At 37.3% G+C, this 26,742-nt stretch overlaps 1 protein-coding gene across 3 annotated transcripts in view; it reads left to right on the forward strand.

Annotated features, from left to right (window-relative positions):
• ADAMTS16 (ADAM metallopeptidase with thrombospondin type 1 motif 16) overlaps window positions 1-26,742 on the forward strand; it is a 228,314-nt gene that overhangs the window by 189,327 nt on the left and 12,245 nt on the right. For all 3 annotated transcript variants that reach the window (XM_075586023.1, XM_075586024.1, XM_075586025.1), the window contains 2 exons: window positions 3,552-3,678; window positions 24,206-24,407. In XM_075586023.1, coding sequence (XP_075442138.1) covers window positions 3,552-3,678; window positions 24,206-24,407 — 329 coding nt within the window. The remainder of the gene's footprint in view (window positions 1-3,551; window positions 3,679-24,205; window positions 24,408-26,742) is intronic.

Raw genomic sequence — 26,742 nt, forward strand, 5'->3', positions numbered from 1 at the left:
CTCTTATGAGAGCTCAGTGAATCCTAGCCAAACATTTACCATTGCTTTGGTCCTACGAATCAGTATTTTCAGACCCTTTTTTTCAGGTTGGTTTGCTTGAGGCTTCTTTTTACTTTTAATGAATCACCTTTTTACAGCTTCTTTTATTTGTATTTCTTTTATCTCTTTGTGTCATCAGAGTAATGGTGACCATGTAACAAAAATGATTCATATCAACTTCCTTGGGTGTAAGAAGCTGATTGCAGCTTGTAAACAAGAGCAAATAGAGAGCATAGCTTTGATAATCTGAAGGACAAAAGGAAAAAAGTTGTTGGTAAACAGTAGCATCCAATGTTTATTTAGTTACTCCTTTTATCTCGCTGAGATAAGGAAGGTATTGAAAAATCACTCGAAAAATAGAAAACATAATTAATTACAAAGAATGATAACAGATGCATCACTTTAATTGAATACTGTGAGTTCTTGTGGTTACCTACAGTAACATAGTGAACGTAATTCTTCAAAATAAATTTGATGGTTAAGAAACCCTTGTTTAGTCAATAGCTAGACAGCGTTACAGGCAGTCCTCGGTTATCCAACGGAATCTGTTCTGGAAGTAGCGTTGGATAGTGAAACCGTTGTAAAGTGAGTCCCATGTTAATCAGTGGTGGTGAGCATTGTATAACGCATTCCGGCGTCGAAAAATGACCCATAGGGTTGCGTTGGATATGCCATTCGTTGTAAAGTGAAACGTTGGATAGCGAGGACTACCTGCATTTCAATTAAAACAATAGATTGAACTAAGCTTATAGCCTTTACCCCAAAAATAATCATTACTGAGAGCAACACTTCATTGTAATTTAACAATTTAAGTTAAATTAATTATTTATAGTTAAGTTAGTATACTGGACCTAGAAAATCTGGATTCTTTGTAGGTTCTGGCTAGTTTTTCATAATAAATCATTTAATGTATAGAAAGTACATTGGTGTAAGCCTTGCACACCTTACTCACAGTAAATGCTCCATGGCTCAATTTCTGTCAAGGTGCTGGGTGCTGTTGCTCAGCAGCTGCTATACTCACATGCTCGGAGAACTTTGAAGAAAACGCACTCCAAAATGGTTTAAAAAAAATAATAGTTTTATTAAGTCAACTTCTCCATGCTATTACCACACCTTCCTCAGGACGAACAGTATCACATACAATGGGTTATATAGAGACCAACAAACTGCACAATGAACCACCTAAAATACAAGCTCCTCCTCTATTTGAGACCAGAGGTCAAAAGTGACGTCATGACACCAGATTGCAATTAAAAAGTGAGAAAATACAGCCATTGTGGCGTTGAGGTGATAGGGAGAAAATTCAGATAGAAGCCTATTGGATCTATATGCTGATGCTCTTGCACCTAGAGGTATTAATAATGTTAATCAGGGATACATGTGTTTCTTTGATATACGGTAACAACATGTTGTTTTTGGAACTGGTTCATCTAAAATTGGTGCTCTTTTATATTCAATCTAAATTGAATGAATATCTACCATTTTTTCCCCATATATGTTTGAATTTGGCATGATATATCCACCGCAGATTTTTGTGCATAATGGGTGTTACTATATGTCAGTGGCCACGAACTACTGGGTTTACTGATTTATCTTTGTTCTTGTATATGGATCTCTAATTTGTGTACCGTGGGTTTTCCTCTTCTTCTGATATGTAACTCACTGGTAATAACAATCTTCTTCACTTTACCAGCCTTACTTATTTATTGGTTTGTATTTTGTTCATTTATTTTTCGAATTACATCTTCTTTTTAAGAAATGGCTGTAACCGCAATTTTTCTATTCTATATAGCTCTGACTGTTGGTATTGTTCTTTCCTGTTGTTTTGGTATTTTATTATTTATGTTTATTTTTTTAATTTGCTTCAGTTTCTGATTAAATATGTTGCAGCAATATACTAATCTTTGGGTTGCATGACTATGAATGATTCATATCTCACAGTATGATACAGTAAATTGATAATGAAGTACAGTATAATACTTTTATCCTTTGAGATCTACATAGAAAATAGCTGTTAACTGGAGTTTACAATTGCTCTAGAGTTGCCTTTAAATGATATTTCTAGGAAGATCATTGAAGATATTCTATATATTTTTTTTGTAATATATTGGTTGTCTCCGGGAAAAATTGACATTTGCTCTCTTAATTATAGATTCTACATTAAATACTCTTGTACTAAGTTATTATGAAGAAAAGGGGCCATTATGATCAACATGTGCATTTTATTTTAGTTATATTCTGATTTATTCTATCTGATTTTATTTATTTTCTTCTTTGATTTCCTTTTTTTTCCCCTCTTTCTTAGTTATTATTTTAGGGTGGTTTTGTATGTTTTTTCACTTTCTTTATTTTCTCACTTTTTTATTGTAATCTGGTGTCATAATGTCACTCATGACCTCTGATCTCAGATGGAGGAGGAACTTATATTTTAGAGATTGTTTGGGCAATTCATTGGTCTCTATATAAGTCTTTGTATGTGATATTGTATGGGATACTGTTCAAGTCCTGATGAAGGTGTGGCTATAGCACCGAAACGTTGACTTAATAAAACTATTTTTATTTTTTAAAACAAGTCTGCATTGTGTCATCGTCAAAGTTCTATCAATGTGCAAAATGCATAAAAATGTCAAAATTGTTTTTAAAAAGACATGCTGTACTTTGTAGTGTGATTTTTTTTCCAAACGTTTTTATTAGGCAAAAGTAGTTACACAACAAGTCATAGTTTATACATAGCCTAATACACACGATTTTGCAAACATATAGGAAAGACAGGATAGAACATCGCCGTATGTGGCGAGGCCTCTTGTGATTTTAAATATCTCTGCATGTCGTTTCAGCAAATATAGATTCCTCATGTTTTGATACCTCTAAATGACCTATGCCTCTTGTTTGGAAGATAGCTATGTTATACTGAAAACACACATAGAACAAAATACTGTGCTTGTTTATTAAAGTCTTCTTGTGTGCAAAACTGGTAGGAAAAAAAATCAACAAATTATTTTTAACCCTTTATTTATATTTCAATATAAGTAAATATAAAAAGGGATACGGAAATTAAAAAGTGAATTTTGGATAAAAGCAAAAAAGTGATACTTGTTCAAGTACAGGATGAAAACGATGGTGTTAACATTCAGAGGGTAATGAATCAAGCACAAGAATGAGGCAACATCTATTATTAACAGCAAGAGTTTGCAGCGAAGATACACCAACCAGAGTCATTTCAGTTTTTAAATGGTGTGCAAAAAAAAATCTTCAAAGACTGCACAAAACATTGAATGATTTCATTAAATGACTAGTAAGTCAAATATCCCAGGTTTTGGTTACAACGTGATTAATGGATAGCCCCTTATTCAGTTTCCATCACCTTGCTATTGGACACGTTTTGGCGATTAACAACCAGATATTGTTAATTAAAAAAAAATCCATGTTGCTTTACATTTGATAGATTTTTGGAAAACCAAAAGAAAATAATTTCATTATTCTGGCGATGTTGTTTTGTCCTCCTATTACAGGTCACATGAACACAAAGGAAGGGTGCTACAAAGACATGCGTGTTCAAGTCAATACTTCTTTCTGTAATGCCAAGAATCGACCAGTCACAGGACTTTCCCCTTGCAATCTGCAAGCCTGCCCTCCAAGGTAGGGGTCACAAATACTACATTGTGTTAATATACCGCTTTATATTTGAAAATTACAAGTGAAATTATAGAGTTTTATTATTTCAGAATTTAGATGCATAGTTCAAGTTCAAGGTGTTAATGATAAATATAGCTACTGTATCTACACATGGATCAAATTATCTTCATTTTGGCATATTTTACTGTGGACCTATTCTACACACATAGTCCCATATTTACTAATCAGTCTTCTGCCAAAAGTTGTATATATATATATATATGTATATATATATATATTTATATATATATATATATATATATATATATATATATATATATATATATATATATATATATATATATATATATATATAAAAAAGACTTAAAGTCCATTTGCTTAAATTGACTGTAAGATATCTTCCAGTGCCGGAAAGTGTCTTATGGCAGAAGACTGGTAAGTATGGATAAAAGTCCTTACTAGAGGAAAACTGTGCTGCTATGTGTAATCCAAATATGACTGCAAAATGGTCCCTTTCAGTTATTTAGGGGGGAAAAAATCTCCAGACAACATGCCTTCAAATAGAAAATTACATAACATATCAATATGGAGATAAAAGTACATTACATGGTTACATAATGTAATTTGTTGTTGTATCGCACCTGACACTTTAGGCTACAGCCCCGCTGCCTGCACTGCACGCGCGTCTGCCTGGCTGGCGGCACGTGCAGCCGAATCCTCCAGTCTGCAGGGAAAGATAGGGGGGGCGTGACGGGGGCATGGCCGTGGCCGTGACATTACCCACCAGGTTCACCCTCATTGGCTGAACCGCCAGGGGTCGTGGCCTAGCGCTCCATCGCGAGTCCTGATCTCAATTCTCTTGAGAGCAGGAGAAACTGTCGGCGCAGCGCGGCGGCACCCCCTCGCAGCGGGCCCGGCCCCATTATTGGGCAGCTCTTGTCCCTGCAGCATCCGCCACAGTGGGCGCTGCAGTAGCCAGCGGGGACTTGGCCTTAGAAACCACTGTGTCTCTTTACCTTTATATCTATCCCACATATGTGGAAGGTTCCTGAGTGCAAAGATCAGAATCATTTTATTCTAAGCTATCAGAGCAACATACATGTTGTATATTAAAAATGCAGCCTAGAGCACAGAATTATTTTTGTCCTGGGGGAAAGTTGGTTATATGATAGCGGAAACATTTTTTATTAGACAAAAAGGAAAACATGTCATGAATAGATGCAATGTGCAATGATTGTGGTGTTTGTATTGACCTTATTGCTGAGAATAAATCTGTGGTTTTCAGGTTGTCGAACATTAATTGACAGTTTATATACAGGCATTGATACATTATAACAATATCTGAAGATAAACCTGTGTCATTCACAAAGCTGATATATAGTAATAAATTCATACCTGACCCATGCATATATGTTATAAAAGATATATTGGGATATTCAGTATACGTGTTCTATTGAATCCCATTGAAACGTTGGAGTGTGTTAGGAGATACTGCTGGATGTTGTGATACTTCATAGCAAATAGCACTGGACCGTAAAACATTTTTCAAGTTGGTCTATTACAAATCAATCATAACATTCTCATGCAACAATAGGGCAATTCATTTTAGTGACTATAAACCTCAAATACATGTCCATCTCTAAATGAAAATTAGTATCTGGAGCATAATATTCCTTTGAAAGTTTGACACATACATAAAATATGCCATCAAAACTAGGGTATGTATTTAATTTTGTAGAACAACAGGGATTGTTTTTTTTTTTTTTACTGCATTCAAGCTTGGTATTTTGAAACCATGTATTGCCTGTCTCTGGGTCCTGGGAGTACAGAAATTTGTGCTTATTGGATTACTGTCAAAATAAGGGGGTCTTGAGACTAATAAAATCCCTCCAGGCACCATATCTCTGCAGGGTGCGGAATGTTTGGGGTTTATGAGCCCTGTTGTAAGATGAAGATACTTAAAGAATCGCAGACATATGTATGTCAGGAGAAACGTCTTATCTAAATTAATCACAGGAGTCCTCAATTCAAAAACGAGGATATCAGCCAACAAACTTTCATTTATATCCTTCCAGTACACCCAGTTCAGCACAAAAGCTTAAGTATAGTTTGTGATATAGATTCTCAAACTAACAACAAGTTTATGCTCTTTATGTGAATGCACATTTATTTATCACTGGTTGGTGAGCATTAGGTGCCATAACTGTTATTGTATTTCAAAAATGTTTTATGGCCTTTTTGAGAAGTAGTCTTAATTGATTGTTTATCGATAAGCCCCTTTGCTAGTTAACTTCTTCCAGATGAAGGAGAAGTCAAGTATTCAGCATATTGAATAGAGGCCGTAGGCCTTTGTCATTGGATAACATCACATTAGTTAGAGAACCTACTGTATGTCAAGTGGGCCTGAAAACAATTCGTTTAGGACATGAAATTGCTAACTTGACCACTATTACCTGGATTTTCTGTTTAACTTCTCACAAGTCTGATAGGCTGCTGAGTCCCATCTCATCACAAACCTTAAAGCAGCAAAACATGAAAAATCCAATATTTAAAAAATAAAAAAATCAGTTCTGTAGTACAGTATTAGATAATATTGCCTGCAATTTAAAAAAAAACTCCTTATACCATTTTTAATGATTTATTTAATGTACTGCCCATCCTTTGGCTGCTACAGCAACCATTTAGAAAGTTATATCCACTTCCTCTTTTGAAAACGGCTCTCATATACCTGTTTAAGCTCTGTCCTTTGGCAACAAAGTAGATATACTGTATGTACTGTAAAGTAATATTTTAACTCTAGTGGTAACACAAAAATATTGAGTCATAATTATTAAGCGGGACTTTCCTTAAAGCAGCAAACTGTGAAAAATCATAAAGGTTTAAAAAAAAATTGTTCTGTAGTACTAGATCAGGAGTGCGCAAACATCTGATGCTGCGCCCTCCTGCCTGCTCTTTCCCAGTGCTCGCACCCCCCCAAAAAAATCTTGCACCCCCCCAGTTTGTGCACCCCATTACTAGATAATACTGTCTGCATTTTTTTAACTCCTAATGCTATTTTTAATTATTGTTTTATATCCACTTCCTATTTTGAAACAGGCTCTGACACACCTTTTTCAGCTCTGCTCTTTGGCAACAAAGTATCACAAACAGATCTGTTGCTGTGTTCCAAACAGCAGATTGTCTATTACTCTGAAAGATCTAAAAATTATGTGTTACACTTAGTAATATAATGTTACATATCAGTTGCAACATTTCACAGACTGCAGCACAGTCAGAAGGTGGCCATTTAGCTAGGCACACAATCAGGATTGTTACAGATTTATAACAGGAGCACCAAACGGTTGCCATCTTAGGTAAGAATGTAGCAATATAAATGGTCACATACTTCGCATTTAAAATAAGAAAAGAAAAGGAAGGGAAAAAAAGGGGTTTGTAGCTTTTCAAGTAAAGTAGAAGCAGGAGATACGTTGTTAGTAGAGATTTAGTGTTCATCAGATTAATTGTCTTGGCAAGTTTAGAATATGAATAAACAAACCTGGGTACAGCTATGGTGGTGTGTGTGTGTGTGTGTGTGTGTGTGTGTGTGTGTGTGTGAGTGTGTGTGTGTGGGGGGGGGGGGCAGGGGGGGAGGGGAGAGAGGGGAGTGGGGCCTTTTTGATTTTATTTGTAATATATAGAGCATTGTTCATTGTTGTTTAAATACACTGGCACTAAGCACCAGTAAAATAACATATATAAATCTCTTGGTCATTTTGAATTCTAAAATGTAATACTATGGTAAGTTGATTAAAATAAGAAAACAAATGCATCACAAATTGGAACAACACTGTTTAGACTGTATTTGTTTTAATGATTAACACACTATCTCTGCTATAACCATACTTAGGGAGAAAAGGTATTGCTAAAATAACATAAGGTATTCACAGGCAATCACAACGTCAAAAAGAAATGTTATTATTGCAGTCAACATTTCGGTTTCATTATGATCCGTTCTCAATATAGAGTATAAAGAAAGGATCATAATGAAACCGTAATGTTGACTATAATATATAAAGGTCCATAATGTCAAGATCGAGAAAGGTCCATAATGGGAGCAAAATGTTGACTACAATATATAAATGTCTTTATGAAATTGTGAATGCCTGCGAGAATCTTATGTCTATACATAACCTTTCTCCAGTTCATCTGATCAAAACTCCTACCGCATAAGCAAGTGACCTTTCAGAAATGATCGAAGTTGAAGTGCTTATTTTTTCTTTAAACAGAAAAATGAAACTACAGTATAAATGTGAAAAAAGAGAAAAAAGTAAGGGCAACTCCTGGTTTGAAATAAAAACGAGCAGTTAATATCATGCACTTTGAACAATGCAATTACTGATCACACTTATGCAAAAAAGTTTTGATTTGACTGACATTTAAGGTTATACAGGAGCTGAATGTCATTGATTACCATATTTTCAAAGAAACCTCGGAAACCAAGCTTTTTATGTTAGTGTTTCAGAATCTTTAAGATGCTGCAAGAAATAGTACAATAAATCTCCTTTTCTGTAATTTCCCTATAAATTAAAATTGTTTAAGTGTGTGATTTTCTTTCAACAGAATGGTCATACCATTGACTAATAAGTCAAGTACAAATTAATCATTCAGAATTCAATGTAGCTGTTCAATTCTGGCCCTAGGTCAAGGGTGCACCCAATCTCTCATAACAAAATATCACCCTTTTACTACAAAACTTTTTACTTAATCTTTGATTTCAAATAATCCAGATAATCAATTTGGTGTTTTCCCATAGCATTGTGCCTGCAACATCTCCTTCCTGTCCTTCATCCAAGGCTTACTGTTAAAATAAGTAGCTATGCGGTTTGCCATATATCGCGGGACCCCCTTAATAATTTTTTCTATAATGACTAAGAAACCGTTTTACTGGTTGAAAAACAACACTGGTGTTAAGGATGGAAACCCTTTTCCTAAAACATTATCAAACCCGGATTGTCTCTACTTGGTTAGCCTAACCTGCAGTGGTGCTTTTTCTTCTGGAAATGGACATATGCTGTCACTAATCAAACATCTGTTTGTTACCTTAGTATGCCCTAGACACATTGGAGCTTTAGGCAGCCTTAAAAATGCAGCAGACGTATTGTATTTATGCTAAGATTGTTACACAGCATACTTTACAATCCACCTGAGGCAGATATATTTGTCATTTTTAAATAAATCCAACTGATGTCATAATCCTAGAACTGTGGAGCAGAAATGTATAAACTTCACAGAGCACAGCCAAGGCAGTAATGGATATGGGTCTGGTGGTCACATCATTCCCCATAGCTACTAACATGATTACTCAAGTCCCTCTGCTTTCGCTGACTTTCATAGTGCTGAACTTTTTCAGACAAAGCAGGTTGACTTGAAATCCATATACTTTGAGACAAGCTCTTGCTGGAATTAAAAGCTGAGATACAGTACCTTCCGCATTCAACTGGTTTATATTTTCTTAAATGCACACAAGTATTTTAACCCTTGACTTCCAGAGGGTGCATGCAACTAACTAATATGCATAGCAGTTCCCTCTTCGGAGGTTAATACTCAGAATGCAATTGAAAGTTGCCAAGCCGAATATAAAGAAGACTGGGGGCTTGTTTACAGTATGTTATAAGTGGTGACTATCCATTTCAGCCTTAAACAGGTCTGCAGCTCACATTATATACAGTGGTTTGAAAAAGAAAGTACACCCTCATTGAATTCTATGGTTTTACATATCAAGACATAATAACAATCATCTGTTCCTTAGCAGGTCTTAAAATGAGGTAAATACAACCTCAGATGAACAACAGCAACACATGACAAATTACACCATGTCATGTTTTATTTAACAAAAATAAAGCCAAAATGGAGAAGCCATCTGTGAAAAACTAAGTGCACATTATGATTCAATAGCTTGTAGAACCACCATTAGCAGCAATACAGTAACTTGAAGTAATCGTTTTCTGTATGACTTTATTTGTCTCTCACATCGTTGTGGAGGAATTTTGGCCCACTCTTCTTTACAATGTTGCTTCAGTTCATTGAGGTTTGTGGGCATTTGTTTATGCACAGCTCTCTTAAGGTCCCACCACAGCATTTCAATCGGATTGAGGTCTGGACTTTGACTGGGCCATTGCAACACCTTGATTCTTTTCTTTTTCAGCCATTCTGTTGTAGATTTGTTGGTGTGCTTGGGATCATTGTCCTGTTGCATGATCCAATTTCGGCCAAGCTTTAGCTGTCGGACAGATGGCCTCATATTTGACTCTAGAATACTTTGGTATACAGAGGAGTTCATGGTCGACTCAATGACTGCAATGTTCCCAAGTCTTGTGGCTGCAAAACAAGCCCAAATCATCAACCCTACACCACCGTGCTTGACAGTTGGTATGAGGTGTTTGTGCTGATATGCTGTGTTTGTTTTTCGCCAAACGTGGCGCTGTGCATTATGGCCAAACATCTCCACTTTGGTCCAGTCTATACAAAGGACATTGTTCCAGACGTTTTGTGGTTTGTTCAGATGCAACTTTGCAAACCTAAGTCATGCTGCCATGTTCTTTTTAGAGAGAAGAGGCTTTCTCCTGGCAACCCTTCCAAACAAACCATACTGTACTTGTTCAGTCTTTTTCTAATTGTACTGTCATGAACTTGAACATTTAACATGTTAACTGAGGCCTGTAGAGTCTGAGATGTAACTCTTGGTTTTTTTTGCAATTTCTCTGAGCATTGCACGGTCTGACCTTGGGGTGAATTTGCTGCAACGTCCACTATTGGGAAGATTGGCAACTGTCTTGAATGTTTTCCACTTTTGAATAATCTTTCTCACTGTAGAATAATGGACTTTAAATTGTTTGGAAATGGACTTATAACCCTTCCCAGATTGATGGGCAGCAACAATTGCTTCCCTAAGATTATTTCTGATGTCTTTCCTCCTTGGCATTGTGTTAACACACAACTGAATACTCCAGACAAGCAAACTGCTAAAACTTTGGCTTTTATAGAGGTGGTCACACTTGCTGATGATCAATTAATCAAGGGCATTTGATTAGCAGCACCTGTCTGCTACTTAGCATCTTAATTCCTATGGAAGCAGTAAGGGTGTACATAGTTTTTCACACATAGCTTCTCCATTTTGGCTTTATTTTTGTTAGATAAATCATGACACGGTGCAATATGTCATGTGTTGTTGTTCATCTGAGGTTGTATTTACCTAATTTTAAGACCTGCTAAGGAACAGATGATTGTTATTATGTCCTGATATGTAAAACCATAGAATTCAAAGAGGGTGTACTTTCTTTTTCACACAACTGATATATATACACACATATATACATGTATAGATATACACACATACACACATACACACATATATGTATATATGTGTGTATGTGTGTGTGTGTGTGTGTATATATATAGAATAGCTATCTATATCTATATCTATATCTATCTATCTATCTATCTATCTATCTATCTATCTATCTATCTATCTATCTATCTATCTATCTATCTATCTATATATATATATATATATAGATGTATATATATATATATATATATATACATGTAGAGGTATCAGTACCGTGCTAGCCGAGCTTCAATAATCTAAAAATAAATAGATGAAACCGTTCTGTGGCTAACGAAATGCTTTTATTTGTGCGAGCTTTCGAGATACACTGATCTCTTCTTCCGGCGATGTTACAATGAATTAAGCAAGCAAAAGGTATACTTAAAAACAGTGTCTCTTGGAATGTTATCTGTGCTAGTCCTTCCCCCGGTGTGGATGTGTTTTATGGCTAGAGGCGTGAAAAGGTTCCTGAAAGCATGTGATGTAAGAGTGTGTGTGTGTATCTGTGTGAATATAAATGAATGGAGAGCCCACAGTATATACAGTGCTTTACAAAAAGGTGTGTGTGGAGTGGGAGTGGATATAAATTGTGTGGGTAGGTGTGGAAATGTGAGAGATTCATAAAACACATCCACACCGGGGGAAGGACTAGCACAGATAACATTCCAAGAGACACTGTTTTAAGTATACCTTTTGCTTGCTTCATTCATTGTAACACCGCCGGAAGAAGAGATCAGTGTATCTCGAAAGCTCGCACAAATAAAAGCATTTCGTTAGCCACAGAACGGTATCATCTATTTATTTTTTGATTTTATATATATATATATATATGTGTGTGTGTGTGTGTGTGTGTGTGTGTGTGTGTGTGTGTGTGTGTATATATATATCTATATATATATATACACATACACTGTTTGTAAGTATCTTCGGGGAAATCTAGGGATTCGCATTATAAAAGCAAATCAGCAGCAGTAATACAAGTGGTTTCCATTCCACTAATGTTTTGTTCTCATCTCTCTGGAAAATAGAAGCTATAGGCAGTTGGAGGTGTGTAGTCATACTCACAATTGCTGTATTTAGTAGCAAGTTAATTTTAGCAAGGATTGTCCTGACAGGTAAATGCTGTAATGGATAGAGCTAATTTCCAGACAACCACAATAATGCTAATTTATTAAAAAATATAAGTCTATTTTCAGTATGAGGCTAATTTTCCTCTTCGGAGCAGTTAGTTGAAAACTGCAAAGTCCATTAGACTGAGAGCCCTTCAATTAACCTTAATTCCCATGTCTGGGCTTTCTTAACATAGTTCCGTGCGTGCCAGACAAACCCACACATACTGAGTGAGGAATCCCCATTAATAGGACTCATTCATAGAACTAGCTTTCAACTGCCAAACATCCATTTGTGCTTTGGACTGGACACTATTTGGTGCCATGGCTAGTCAGGTGGTCTTTTCAGGCACTTACCGTAACAAATGGAAATATCCAGCAATGTATTTGTTTTAAAGCAGCAACCTCCCACCCAGACCCCCTACATACACCCCTAAAAAAGCATGTTTAAAATTAATTTTTTATATAAACTAGTAGGTTTCCTCATTGCTGCGATGCATTTTTTACATTAGCCAGTACTTTGAAGGAAATACAAAGATGGCTCAAGAGTCACCACAATGATGTCACTGGCTTCTTGTGGACATCTAAATGAAGTCTGCAAGTACATATTTTTCTATTGTGCTTTTTTTTAATGTATAAAAATATTTAGGGAATATTGCATATGTACATAAAATCATATACACACATAAATAAATATATATATTTACCTTTTCTTTTACATACAGCATGTATAGTTTTCAAATGCAATGCTACAGTTACTCATCCAACCCTTATTCACGCCCAGCCTTTGATCCTGTCAACAATACCTATACATGTAAGATTCAGATAAGCAGAAGGGTAATTTAGTAGTCTGCTGTCTGATCACTGAGAATATGTTAGAAATTACATCATGATGGATATCACGGATATTACTAAAAGACAGACAGACAGACAACATATTACTTCCCAAACCATCCAGACACTATTTATGTCATGCTCATGATACCTTAAAATAAATTACAGTAAACTTTGTAGTCTATGGCTACAAGCCAAAGTTTGGATATCAACCCAGCCAAGCAAGGCATAAGATCTATAAATATAACATGGAATTGTGATCCAGAGTTAGCAGAGGCTCTTCACATCAACTTGAGCTTGTTAAACAAGATGACTGAGGCAAAATATTCAGAAACTGCAAGCTAGTGCATTTTTAGGCTTCTTTGAAGTCAACAAATAATATTAAAATCCACAGTGACAAATAAGGTCTTATGTTACTATTCTGTCCTCATAGTACTGTGAGACTATACAGATATAGGTAAACTTCCCTTCAACCTCTTGGATAAAGACAGGCTGTTCTTCCGAATGCCAAAACATTTATTAGAGCATAGATAAACAGTACATGCAATCTTGATATGCAATAATCAAAGTAAGGCTACGGCCCCAGTCCTCACTGGTGCACGTGCTCTTGGTATCCTGGCGGCACGTGCACAGTTTAAAACAGCAATCGGCGGTCTGTAGTGAGCTCTTGGGGAGCGGGGTCATGACAGGGGGCGCGGCTATGATGGGGCATACCTGCCCTTCCATTGGTGCGTGCTGACCACGTGGTCGCGGCACGGGAAGACAAAATTCTTGTGTTCCCTGCCAGCATACACGTCACAGCGCTTTGCACACCCACACACACAGCCACTGGGGCCTACCCCATAGAGGGCTGTGATGTGGTGTGTGGTGCGCATGCCATAGCGTGTGCCGCAGTGGCCACTGAGGACCTGGCATAAGGTAAAAAGTTGATGCTTTCCTAGGCCAAACCTGTACAGATATGGTCAAATGCAAAACAAACTCACATGCTGCAGCTGCAGCTCCAGTAACAGAGGATACACAAGTTACTGCTGATCTCACAACTCACAAAGCTGCTGGGCTGTAAACTAAAGCAGCAGTAACTAGACTACAAGTGCTGGGCTGTAATCTAAAGCAGCAGTAACTAGACTACAAAGTGCTGAGCTGTAAACTAAAGCAGCAGTAACTAGACTACAAACTGCTGAGCTGTAAACTAAAGCAGCAGTAACTAGACTACAAAGTGCTGGGCTGTAAACTAAAGCAGCAGTAACTACAGTAGGCTACAAAGTGCTGGCCCTGGGAGCGTGCATACACATAGATTCTAAGATACTACCTTAATAAAAAAATATATGTCATAATGACACATACTGTAAATAAGTAACTGTGAATACAGCACACTCCCCCGTCTGAAATCTGTAAGATATCACTATTTTTAAGATATGTGAAACAAGATCACATAACAGTATACATAACAAAGATGTCAACTTTGAATATATTATTCATTAGTCCTTATCTTAATGAGGCAGAAGTAGGATTGTCTCTGTGACAGGTCTGATGAAGGTTTTCACTGTGCCATGTCTTGCTGTTTTGACCTCAACTCTGGGGACCTTTTCATCTCCGCTCGGCAGGGTTTTTACAATCAGTCCCATTGGCCACTCATTCCACTATGAATACAGCAACAGCTATTAAACCTGCTAACAATGCACAAAGCTGACTTTATTCTTACATGGAAAGATATAAACCTTTCAGCTCTAAATCTTTCAGCTCTAAATCTTTGAAACCTTCAATGCTTAAGATGCATCCAATGCATTTATCTGATGTGATAGCTATATAAAACATATATGCCTCTGTCTGTCTTAACCCAAAAGACTAACTTAAATTTACCTGTTATGCCAGGTACACATGAAGCATTGGTTTGGATGTTCTAAGAAACATGTCTTAGGTTCATTCAGTGAGGGTTCCCTCATATTGTCTGTTTGTATTACTGCTGTTAGCAGGGTGTCTGTCATCAACCTCCTCACTGGTCAAGCACTGATGTATGGTGTCAGATACCAAGACAGGGAAACAAATGTACCAGCTGACATCAGCAGTCCTAGTTATCGACAGGAACATCTGTCAAAACTCCCTCTCCAAAGAAAGGAAAATGTGGCAACAAATTGTCCTGCAGGCTTTCTTGGTTTCCTCATACCAAAGTTTCTAGATTGGTCATATTTTACGTTATACACAGACTACACATTGTTTGTAATGTAATTTTGTATTCTCTGCAGTGTTGTAGGGTGTCTGATGGCAAGTTTCAGAGAGAAGATTAATTCGTAGAACTCCTTCTTAAAGTGTCACTTGTCAAATGGAGGGATGTATGTTTTAGTCATTGGCATCGAAGTTGCCCTATAAAGGTTTACACAGTCATTTATCCCATTCTCTAATACTAATATGTGTTTCACATTAATATAAATGTGACAGGTTTGTAGATTTAGATCTGAATGGAAAAATGGCATATCAAATACATACAGCTATTGTTTGAAACTAGTTAGGAGCCCCTAACTATGAAGATTATAGTCAACTTGCTGTATAGACAAAAATGAAGAATACATTCACAATAAAAGTAGTAATCTTCTGTAGTCCCAAGATCTACATTTTTATAGCAATAACATCATAGGAGTTGGAATCAGTTGAACTGTGTGACTGGTAGCTCACAGGTTTTGTCACCTTTAAAATAGTTGCACATTTCCAAAAGACATTACATTTCAGCATCACCACTGTGCCAAGTAGCAACTTGATTTAGAGACACATGTTGATTGGGGTTATAGACTGTCAAAGACATTAGCTGCAGCTGGAATTTCCACTCGTTTCACTTCAACATGTCTAAAAGGGGTTTATATTCTACTTTTCAGTACAAGAGGGGACTGCAATGCAGGGTTAACAGAGCTTCTTCTGTTCTGTACATTAAAAATACTGTAAGGCAACAACGAGTCTAATATAAATCTTTTTATGATTTAACGCTCCATTTTTTTTTCTTATTACAACATTAGGAAAAAATACTTTTAGGAATCATTTCATCCGAACATGTACAAGCAGTAATTTCCAGGTCTCCAGGCCAATGTGTTACAAAAACAGATATGTTTGATTTATAGCAGTAGTAGACATTCTGGCAGTTTCCCCACTTGTAACTAATATACAGTACTTGGGAAACATGTAATGTCTTTTTTGCTGAACAGCATCGGTCCACATAATCCCTAAAACCTGCACTTTTTATTTCTGTTGTTTTGGTAACAACAGGTGTCCAGAAATTGCTCTGCTCAGGATTCTGTGTGAATGACCTTATGGACCAAAGTCCTTAGAGTCACACACAGTCTCAGTTCCTTCCATCAATAGTGGCTCATGAGATCTGAGTCATTCGCACAGGGGAAAAACAATTCCACAGTTACGAACTTAACAGAGAAACGCCACAACCTGTGGCAGGAGGTGGAATCCCACTAGGCAACATATAACAAAGACATAATAAAGTAAAACCAATTGAAATATCATGCCTACTGCACTCATTTAATCATGACTAACTGAGGAAAAAATGCCAACTTTGCAGCTGAGTTACAAAGACGTTTCCTGAAACTTCTCAATAGAGCATGTTTAACCCTTTGTGGAATGTGCATGATACCAAGACACCACAGGCATTCTGACTCTGTGGCCCTGTGATCAGTAGTGCATTGACACATAGCCTTGATGTGGCCCTCAAGTCTAATTCTGATTGGGACTTCAAGTGGACGTGATTTTCTTTACACAAAGTATTTGGAGGCAAATAAAGAGACAAGTCCCAAATTGGAGAGGTCCATTTAAGAGCATACCACTTATGAATGTGTTCCGCCCACAGCACTGACAACTAATCAGGCTGTTAGGATGCATAATTATGCAGGTTTCTTATCAATTGGAGAAAATAGTCAAATTAATAATCAGTTTACTATACGGGATATTTAATCTGGGTTCCCCACCTAAACTACTGTACAAGTAGGCTACATCTATTGCTTTCTTTACTGATTTATAGTTAAAATCTATCATTACACAGGACTGATTATATTTCAGGCTGAACAATGTTATGCTTTTTTCAATTGATTATTAATGGAAAGCATTATATTCCACTAATAACATTTATACTGGACTAATAAAACTAGGAATCAATACCTGTCTACTGATACATTCAATCAGTTGGTACACCACTAATCTAGCTGTGTTCACTTAAGCACTTTATCACTGTTTAATTTGATATATATATATAATATATATATATATATATTATATATATATATATATATATATATATATATATATATATATATATATATATTATATATATATATATATATATATATATATATATATATATATATATATATATATATATATATATATATATATATATATATATATATATATATATATTACTTCCTGGTAAAACATATTATAAATAATAAATAAAAATAAAATAAAAAATATATATATATATTGTACATCCTCCCCCTTTTTATATTTTAATTAATTACTTCACCAATCACTAGTAATTATTTTAACTTGTGTGGCTCATCTTATTAGACCAATAAAGGTTAAGTATCCGTTTAGATAGTCAGGTGTGCTCTCAAGTGGATATCTCCAATTTGACACTAGTTCCTTTATTAGCCTCCAAATATTTTGTATATGTTACATTTTAGGTCCTCATGACGCACCGTGCCATATTGTATTTACAATTTATTCTGTTAATTGAGAGGTGTCAGTGATGCGAGTATCTTTGTGTCGAAAGAAAATCGTGAAAATACAAATAAAACGGCCATGACCATGGGGGAAAGCTATGGTGCCTGTCTTTGTAAAGTACCTTCAATTTTATTGTGCACCATAAAGGTTAAAAGGAGGATTTCAAATTGAAACAAGACCAACATTCACCCCAGGCATCTAGGTCAATATTTATAAAACTGGGGAAAATTATATATATATCAAATGGAAATATTACTGTATGCTCATTTGCATGTCTTAGACAGGTTTGCAACCCCACCTTTCACCATTATCATCCAGCACACAGCACTTCCACTGCAGCAAGGGATTCTGGGAAATTACATGCAAATGAGCACACAGTGCCACCTTTTGCTTCAAAACCATGTAACATGGTCCCCTGTAAGCTTTTGCTTGCTGAATTTCACAGCTTTGAGCACCGCCTGGGTTAATATGCATAGCCAGTAAACCCACCCACAGACATCTGTTTCAACCTTAATGGGTCTCCTCAGTGTGGGGTTGGTTATACTAGCTTTGCAAAATGAAGCATGGGATAGGTTTCACCACACTTTGTTAAGTTATGGTGGGTAAAAAAGTGACAAAAACCCTCCACAGTAAAGCATATAGCAAATGGAAATATTACTGTATGCTCATTTGCATGTCTTAGACAGGTCTGCAACCCTGCCTTTCACCATTATCATCCAGCACACAGTGCTTCCACTGCAGCAAGGGATTCCGGGATATATATATATAATAAAACTGGGGAAAATTATATATATATAATTATCCCCAGTTTTATAAATATTGACCTATATATTTCTTTATTAGTTACAGGAATCATTGTCATTACAATTTATTTAACATATAGCATTATTAGTAATGTAGAATTAGAATGACTCTGCAACATGGTGCTACATAAAGTGGGAACAGCAGCCAGCATATTGTTTACTGCTCATTTGTACAAAAGAAACATTCATTATGTATTATTATTATTGATTAAAATAGGATGGTCTGATGGTAATGACATCATATTTGACCTGGACACAGAATAGCTTTACCAGTGTATTGCTGTTTGTGGACTATGTCCATGTGCCTCAGGCACTATAAATTAGATAGCAACATCATTATGGGCAATTCTAAAATCACCATCAAATATTAATAGTATGTTCTTGTCGAACACAAAAACATTTTGTAATTTAAACTCTGAATTCTTATGATGGTGCTATTTTTCTTTTGTAAATAACTATTATTTAATTAATGTAATGATATTTCACATTTCTACTTGTAAAAGCCACTAGGTGCTATTAACGACTCACAAAGTACTTTTGGTCACTTCCTCTCCATTTTTTTAGATGTACTTACAATTCCGTAGATCTTACCCTTAAATGTCTCATTCTTAGGGATTCCTTCTGTGTAGTTTGCTGTCCACTTAACTTTATGAACCAAGTTACCCATGAATTCCATACATTCATAAAACATTCAGCCTCTTGCAATGGACATGTGAAGCACAAGTGGGAATTCCCTTTAACATCTGGAATATGACATCTTAGTTTCATCCATCACGTTTGTCTTGAAAGACAGGGACAACAGGTTCTTGGAGGAACTATGTCTCACAAAGTAATAGATAAATGCCAGATTATCTTTTTATCATGTGTCCAAAACGAAATTGGTCACAGGAAAATCGTCACATTTTATGTATTTTTCCAACTGTGTAGAAATGAAATTGCTGACTGGAATCAAAGTACTCTTTGTTTAATATTACTGTACTTGGGTTGTTTCTATTTGGAGGTATCATTCAGTATTTAATTCAACACCTGATACATTATTGGCAGATTTAGCTATATCTGTGAATGTCATGTCGAAGGCATTAGGTATATGTCACAGTTTATAAAGAAGAATAAGACAGTGTTACATAGCAAGCTATGTATCTGCCATAAGACCATATATTTCTGTGATCATATATGTCTTTATGTGGGTCAATAAGGAAGAATTAGCTTTTGCTATAACAATGTATATTAAAATCTTATTAGGAGAGGGATTCATTGAATCTTTGTTTTTCAGTACAGTTAATTACATGATGATAGTAATATATGTAACACCACTATCCCCCCTAAGGGAGATTTGCAGGTCTTATGGTATTAATGGTGCTGTGGTGCTCACCTGTTGGTTCTCAGGAGGATTGAGTCTCCACGATGGTATAGGGAGTAGGACACAGGACATTCTCTTCTGGTTTGTGCAGCGCCTCCATCCTGAATGGCTCTGCCAGGGGCAGGGATTCCTCCCCACAAGAACACTCAGAATAAATACATCCACAGGCCAGGAACAGTACAACTGCATTTATTGGTTGACCAGCACATACTTCATCCTTCTCATGCAAGAGAGGAGCATTTTCCTAGAATCCCTAGTACTTGAACCTCACAGCTTGCACTCTCTTCAGTGGCCAGAGCTGTGCTCGCAGGACCATTCCTCTTGACTAGGCCCCCAGGAGCTTGAAGCCCCTGTGCTAGTCTAAATCTCCTTACCCCTTGATGGGGCAAGGTAGAACATTGCCAACTCCCTAAGGACCAGGCTACACTGGGAGAACTCACTAAATTTGAAAGGGAGCCACCTTTTATTCTAGGGGTGTGTCCCACTCTTAAGCCCCAGTAACTGGACAGTACCACAGGAGTGAAACCCCCCCTCCCCCCCCTACCCCATCCCCCTTGGCACACGCTCCAACGGTTTCCAGACTAGCATCTGGAAATCACAACAAAAGAACTTCCCAGAATTAAAACTCACATGCTGGCCCATGTGAGAGGAGTTAAACCCTAACACTGCCTGCACTTACCATGACTTATAATACAGGGCCAGGAATATATAGCCAGGGGCACTTGGCTACATACAGTATACTGTGTAAAACAATATACTGTATATATATCAAATACTGTAAATACTGTATGTGTTAATGTCTCAAAGATCTTTAGCTGCTGAAACATTTTCACAAAGTTGGACTTCCCTCATAAACCAATCTTACATTGCACTGAATTGAAACATGTATTGGGTGTAGTGGGCCTCACTGTTCTACCAGATTCCTCAACATACCTAAGCATGCCACAAAATAATGTAGTTTCCATAGGATTCAGTGGTAATGTTGTAGCAGAATACTGTAGTATGCAGGTAGATACTTCACAAAAGGAACAGTTACGCAGGCTTCAGCTGTAGTTTTCCTGGAAGGCTACATAATTAATTCATCCTGATTCATTATGTATAGGACGCCAGTGCATCAGAAGAACAAGTCCTTATATTTATAACGTCTGCAATAGAAAAACTCCCAATGTACTGTATATATACAATAAAGTTGCCCTAATAGGGTTAGGGGACTAGTACTTACAATAAAGAAGCTGGGGATGGCAGCTTCGAGTTACTTCCTGGATTCTTCTGATTTATCACCGGCACAGGGGAGTTTCATTTTGGACTCCATTCACTTTTTATTAACCCACAATTATTTTTTGTTTGACGGTGTTTACTATCTCCAAACACTTGGGACTGCCATGGGAACCAGCTTTGCCCTATCCTATGCAAATCTTTTCATGGGATGGTGGGAGTCGTTCCACGTGTTTGGAGATAGGAACCCGTTTAGGGATCACATTGTTTTTTATCGTCGTTTTATCGACGACCTGATTTTCATTTGGGAGGGTGACACTAACACTATGCTATTATTTATAGATTTTCTTAATAACAACAATTATGGTTTAAAATTCACATTTTCTTTTGATCACCATCACCTTAAATATTTAGATGTACTATTTTATATTGATCACTCCTTGAAGATTCACACAGATATTTTCCAAAAAGAAAATTCACGAATACTTATTTGAGAGCCGATAGCTGCAACCCCAGAGCCCTTGTAAAAGGAATACCAAAGGGGCAGTTCATGAGGGTAAAAAGAAACTGCTCCAAAGATGTTGACGTCCATAGGCAATCATATGATCTATACAATAGATTTATAGCCAGGGGCTATGATCCCCTTGATTTAAATAAAGCACGGGGAGAGGTTGAGGTTATGGAAAGGAGCCAATTGTTAAAAAGGAAACCAAAAAAAGGCATCTAACCAAGATAACCCATTGTTTATTACTAAATTTAGTCGACAGGCACACAAAGTGAGATTAATCTTGGAGAAACATTGGAGCATCTTACGCCTTGATCCGATATTGGGACAAGATCTACCCCAAAAACCTAAACTGGTATTTAGAAAGGCTAAAACTATATCTGATTCTCTCTCACCTAGCTTATTTACACATGACTTGGACAGACAAAGTTCCTTTACTAAAGGCTCATATAGGTGCGGTTCCTGCAAGATTTGTACTTTATTATCTCCAACTAAAACTTTTGAAAGTACATATACCAAGGCTGTGTTTAATATACGTAGCTTCATCAATTGTAAAACCTCTACCTCCTCATCTGTGGTTGTGGGAAACAGTATGTGGGCCGAACTACGAGGAATCTTAAAACACGCATTATGGAGCATGTTAGACTCATCAAGAAAAGGACCTCAATCATGCGGTGCCACTACACTGTACCCACTGTCCCAGGGGGGATGGTAGATTAATTAAAGTATGCGGGATTGAGTCTGTTCCTTGTCATGTAAGAGGTGGCAATCGTATCAAAAGGCTAGACCAAAGGGAGGCCTTTTGGATATTTATGGTAAAAACCCAGGTCCCGTTCAGTCTTAATACAGACTGGGACCTTGGCCATTTTCTCTGATTTTACTTCCATTTTATTTTGACCATTGACAAAATCCCTCTAATTAAATAAGGGAATATTACCATATTCAAATGGAAATTCTCCTTTTTCTATCAAATATTCTAATTTTTGTATAAAATATTATTTTTCTTTGTTTTTTTGTTATATATTTTCTTTTTTATTTTGATAATTACACTTCCTATGACATCTACATATACTTCTTGTTTGTAATTTTACCACATGTCTTTGTAATTTAAACAAAGAAATGTCTTAACATCAAAATATATCTGATTTAAAAGAAGTTAGTGTGTCTGGTTTGCTCAATGCATATTTTGAATTAATATATTTATATTTCTTTTTTTCCCCTTTGTATACCCCGGTTCTCTGACCCTCACATCGGTACATTTTGAGTCATTTATACTCAATTATATAGATGAAAGTCCTTTGGTTGTTTTTTATGATTATTATGTTGCAAATTTGCTTTTTTGAGTTCTGGGGATAGGAAGGAGTAAAACTTCTTAAACTTATTTTTATTCACATATTTCCCTTTTTTTGATATGTGTGTGTTATTCCTCTGCAAATGTGCTATTCTCTAATGATTTGTTTCTTTATTGATAATGTTTTTTTTTATTTTGGAAGTTATATATATTTTTTTCAAATCATTAGATTAATGGTACTTTTTAATTTTTTCTCTATAAAATTTGTTATTGTTGTCCTTTTTTGATAAATTTTGTTGATAAAGTTTTTTCTTTTAAACTTATGTTTGCACTGGGTGAGGAAGCCATATTACTGATGATTAGGTAACAAGATGTTCATGTCGGCTGTAATAAAGTTATATTTGTTGATATGTTTAGTGAGCCAATCGGATGGCTTCACCTAGAGTTCCATATCCCTCTAATGGATGAAGGGGTCTGTTTGTCTTCAATAAAGTTTTCTCAATATGACGCGATCCACTTATCCAATAGGGATCCGTCTAATGGGAGATGCCACCCGATTGGTTAGCCCGTCTGTGACGTCATTCGGTAGCGCGCTCGGCACTAAGGTATAAATATTGGCTCCCTAATGGAGTAAGGTACACCTTGAGAAAGGGCATAGAGCCCGAAACGCGTTGGTGGACCATTGCTGTGGCTAGGGGGGGACATTTAGTCCAATCTTTTTTATGCATTAAAACCTTTTTTGCTGTTGCAACCGTGAGCCTCCTCCTGGTCTTTTTGGCAGTGCACTGCCGTTCCCCTACTTGTTCCTCCTGATTCATTACACTGTTTTCAGGAATGGGACAATCATCCAGTGATGCTCACCCATATACAAATACATAGCTATACATAGATAGATATGTATAAAGGAGGATTTGGTCTCAGTTGATATGTTGGGCGTTATGGTTTGTTTTTCGGAAATAATAGATAAGGGGTCAAAATTAAGATGAAATGTTTAATGTATGTGTACACCATTGTCTTCCCCTCGCATACAACATAAATGAGGTACATAGATGAGGTGGCATAGTTATAAGCTTAAAACTCCTGCTACTTATGTTTTTATTTGTATAGGATAAGGTAAAATTAAGAGTTGATTGCAATGGTGTATTGATGCAGCCCATCTGCCTGGGAATATTGAGACTGGATGTTACTTTTTTTTTTATCTTTCCAAAGAGATTTTGTCCTGAGAAGTCAAAAGGTTTCATTGTGGGAAAACCTAAGGTGAAAATGTGTGAGCATGGTACTAGCACAGTAATAACACTGACCACTTTTTAAGGTCTCTCTTGTGTTTTCTCTAGCTGGTCGGTGGGAAACTGGACCGAGTGCAGTCAAACTTGTGGCATGGGGGAGCAGTTCCGCCAGATTCATTGCATACAAAAAACACATTACAAACTGGAAACCATGGCAAGCAAGCTATGCACCCTGCAGCCCCCGGCCAATAGGCAGATATGCAACACTCAAAGCTGTCCTCCGGCCTGGAGTGTTGTCCCTTGGTCAGAGGTAAGTTCAATGCATTGGTCACACACAACCATAGCATGTCTAAATATTTTAGTAACTTTTACTTTGTCTGACCATTAGATAAAGTTATCTTGGGTGACCATTTAGAAAATTGACCAGGCCAGTTTTAATCATATAATATAGATCAGCAAACAAAAATAATGGAAATGTAAAACACCACAGAGTAAGATTTACAGTAGTAATAATAATTATTATTATTATAACAATAACAATGAATGTGTTTATTTTATCATATAAACTGCTCATGTTGATGAGCTCAGAACACAAAATTAATTTCTATGCAATATACAGTGGTGAAAGTAGGCAAGTACGTAGTACCAGTAAAACAATAAGTGCCGGCACTGCGTACTGGTATGAATTATAGGGGATCTAAATCTCCCTGCTTCTCCCTGAGTTCTCCCTGAGTTCTTTCCCCAAATCACTCCCTCTGTTTCCCTGCATTTCTCCCTTATGTCCCTCCGTGCCTCCATTTCCCTGCCTTTCTCTCCGCGCCTCCCTCCCTCTGTTTGCCTGCATCTCTGCATATCTCCCGAACAGAGGCAGCTCCGGTCAGTGACGTGGATCCCCATATATGGATATGCCCATATTAGAGCATCCTACATCACTGACCGGAGCCGGCTCTGTGTATGGGGAGATATGCAGAGACACAGGGAGATGCAGGGAAATGGAGGGAGGGAGGGACGGAAAGAGACAGAGAGAGACCTCATGGAGATGCAGGAAAACAGAGGGAGGGAGGTGCAGAGAGAGAGGGAGAGACACAGGGAGATGCAGGGAAAAAGAGGGAGGGTCGGAAAGAGACAGGGAGAGACTTAATGGAAATGGAGGGAGGCACAGAAAGAGACAGGGAGATGCAGGGAAATGGAGGGAAGGAGATGTGGAGATAGACCGGGAGAGACACAGGGAGATGCAGTGAGTAAGGCACAGAGAGGGACAGGGAGTTCTCCCCAGCTGCTGCGGGCCTCTCTCTCCTGATGGTGCGTTCTGGGAGCTGGGCCCAACTTCCCCAGGGTACGTGTGTGCGTATTATTGTTTGTTTGTATTTTGTGGAGGGGAAGAGGGTAATGTATATATTGTGTGTGTGGGGTGGGGAGTATTATATTGTATTGGGATGTATTATATTATTGGATGGGTATTATATTGTGTGTGAGAGGTATTATATTGTGGGGTGTATTATGGCGGTGTATTGTTTGGGAGTGTTATTGTGGGGGGGAATTGTGTGTTTGTGTGTGTGTGAGGGGGGATTGATGGAGCTGGATTGAGTGAGGGGGGGTCTGGGACCGAGCGGCCTGTAGACAAGCTCAGATACGAGTCCACACATGCATTTCTGGGTAAACCATAATAATGAGTGGTTTAATTATCCACAAGAACAATTAAAACATTGTGGCTACTGCCCCTTTATGGCAAAAACACAAAATCATAAAACAAACACCTACCCCATGCTAGGACACTAAATAAACATAACTATGGCCCTTTCTATCAGGTCCACAGCTAAGCTGGTTACCAACCCCAAAACATATGAAACAATATTAGGGAACAATGTATAGTGCTATCTGACTGATGCTGGTCCGGCATCTCCAATTTCTCCAGCTGCAAGCTTTGAAGTCCTGCTGCTCCCAGGAACGTCTTTTGCCCTATCCATGCAGGCTTCTGCTGTGTGGGGCTTTGGGTTCCCCACTGTTGCCAGGCAAAATCCTCTGGTCAACAAGAGAAAGGTTTTTTTAGTGGTATTAGTGCTCCAGCGCCGGATCCATGACGTTTAAATATATTCAAAATTGCACATAAACAAAGGCACATAAACAGAGGCATAGCTCTAACTTTGCTCCCTCTGGTCAACAAGCCTGGATCCCTGCGGGCGGGAGCTCTGTTGTCTGTGTTCCTCAACAGACTCCATCAAGGACACTGAAAAGCAGCTACTTCTTGACTTTTATCCCCTGTTCAATTATCACCTGCAGGAAACCTGACACCTAGTTCAGTCTCCTGCCCTGTAAAGGGTGTTTAACTCCTTGACTCCCTTACAGGGTCATTGAGTGATAATAATGACACAATATTACCTGCTTACTTTTATTTATTACTGATTGCCAACAAAAAAGGTAGTAATCTGCAGGCTATGTTTTAGTGCACTGCAAGAGGTCATTCTTAAATCCACTCACTAATAGCCCAGAAATTCCCTCCAGTCACTGTTCACTTGCCTTATTGGAAATTTTACCATATGGGCCTCCTCTTTTTACACTCATTTTATCTTGATATTAGACTTCTGGATAGTAGTTCTTTTGCGTCTGAAGCAGTAACTACTAATGTCACATTACTTTACATTGTA

The sequence above is a fragment of the Ascaphus truei genome, chromosome 2, assembly GCF_040206685.1.
Source record: "Ascaphus truei isolate aAscTru1 chromosome 2, aAscTru1.hap1, whole genome shotgun sequence".
In the NCBI taxonomy this organism is placed as follows: Eukaryota; Metazoa; Chordata; class Amphibia; order Anura; family Ascaphidae; genus Ascaphus; species Ascaphus truei.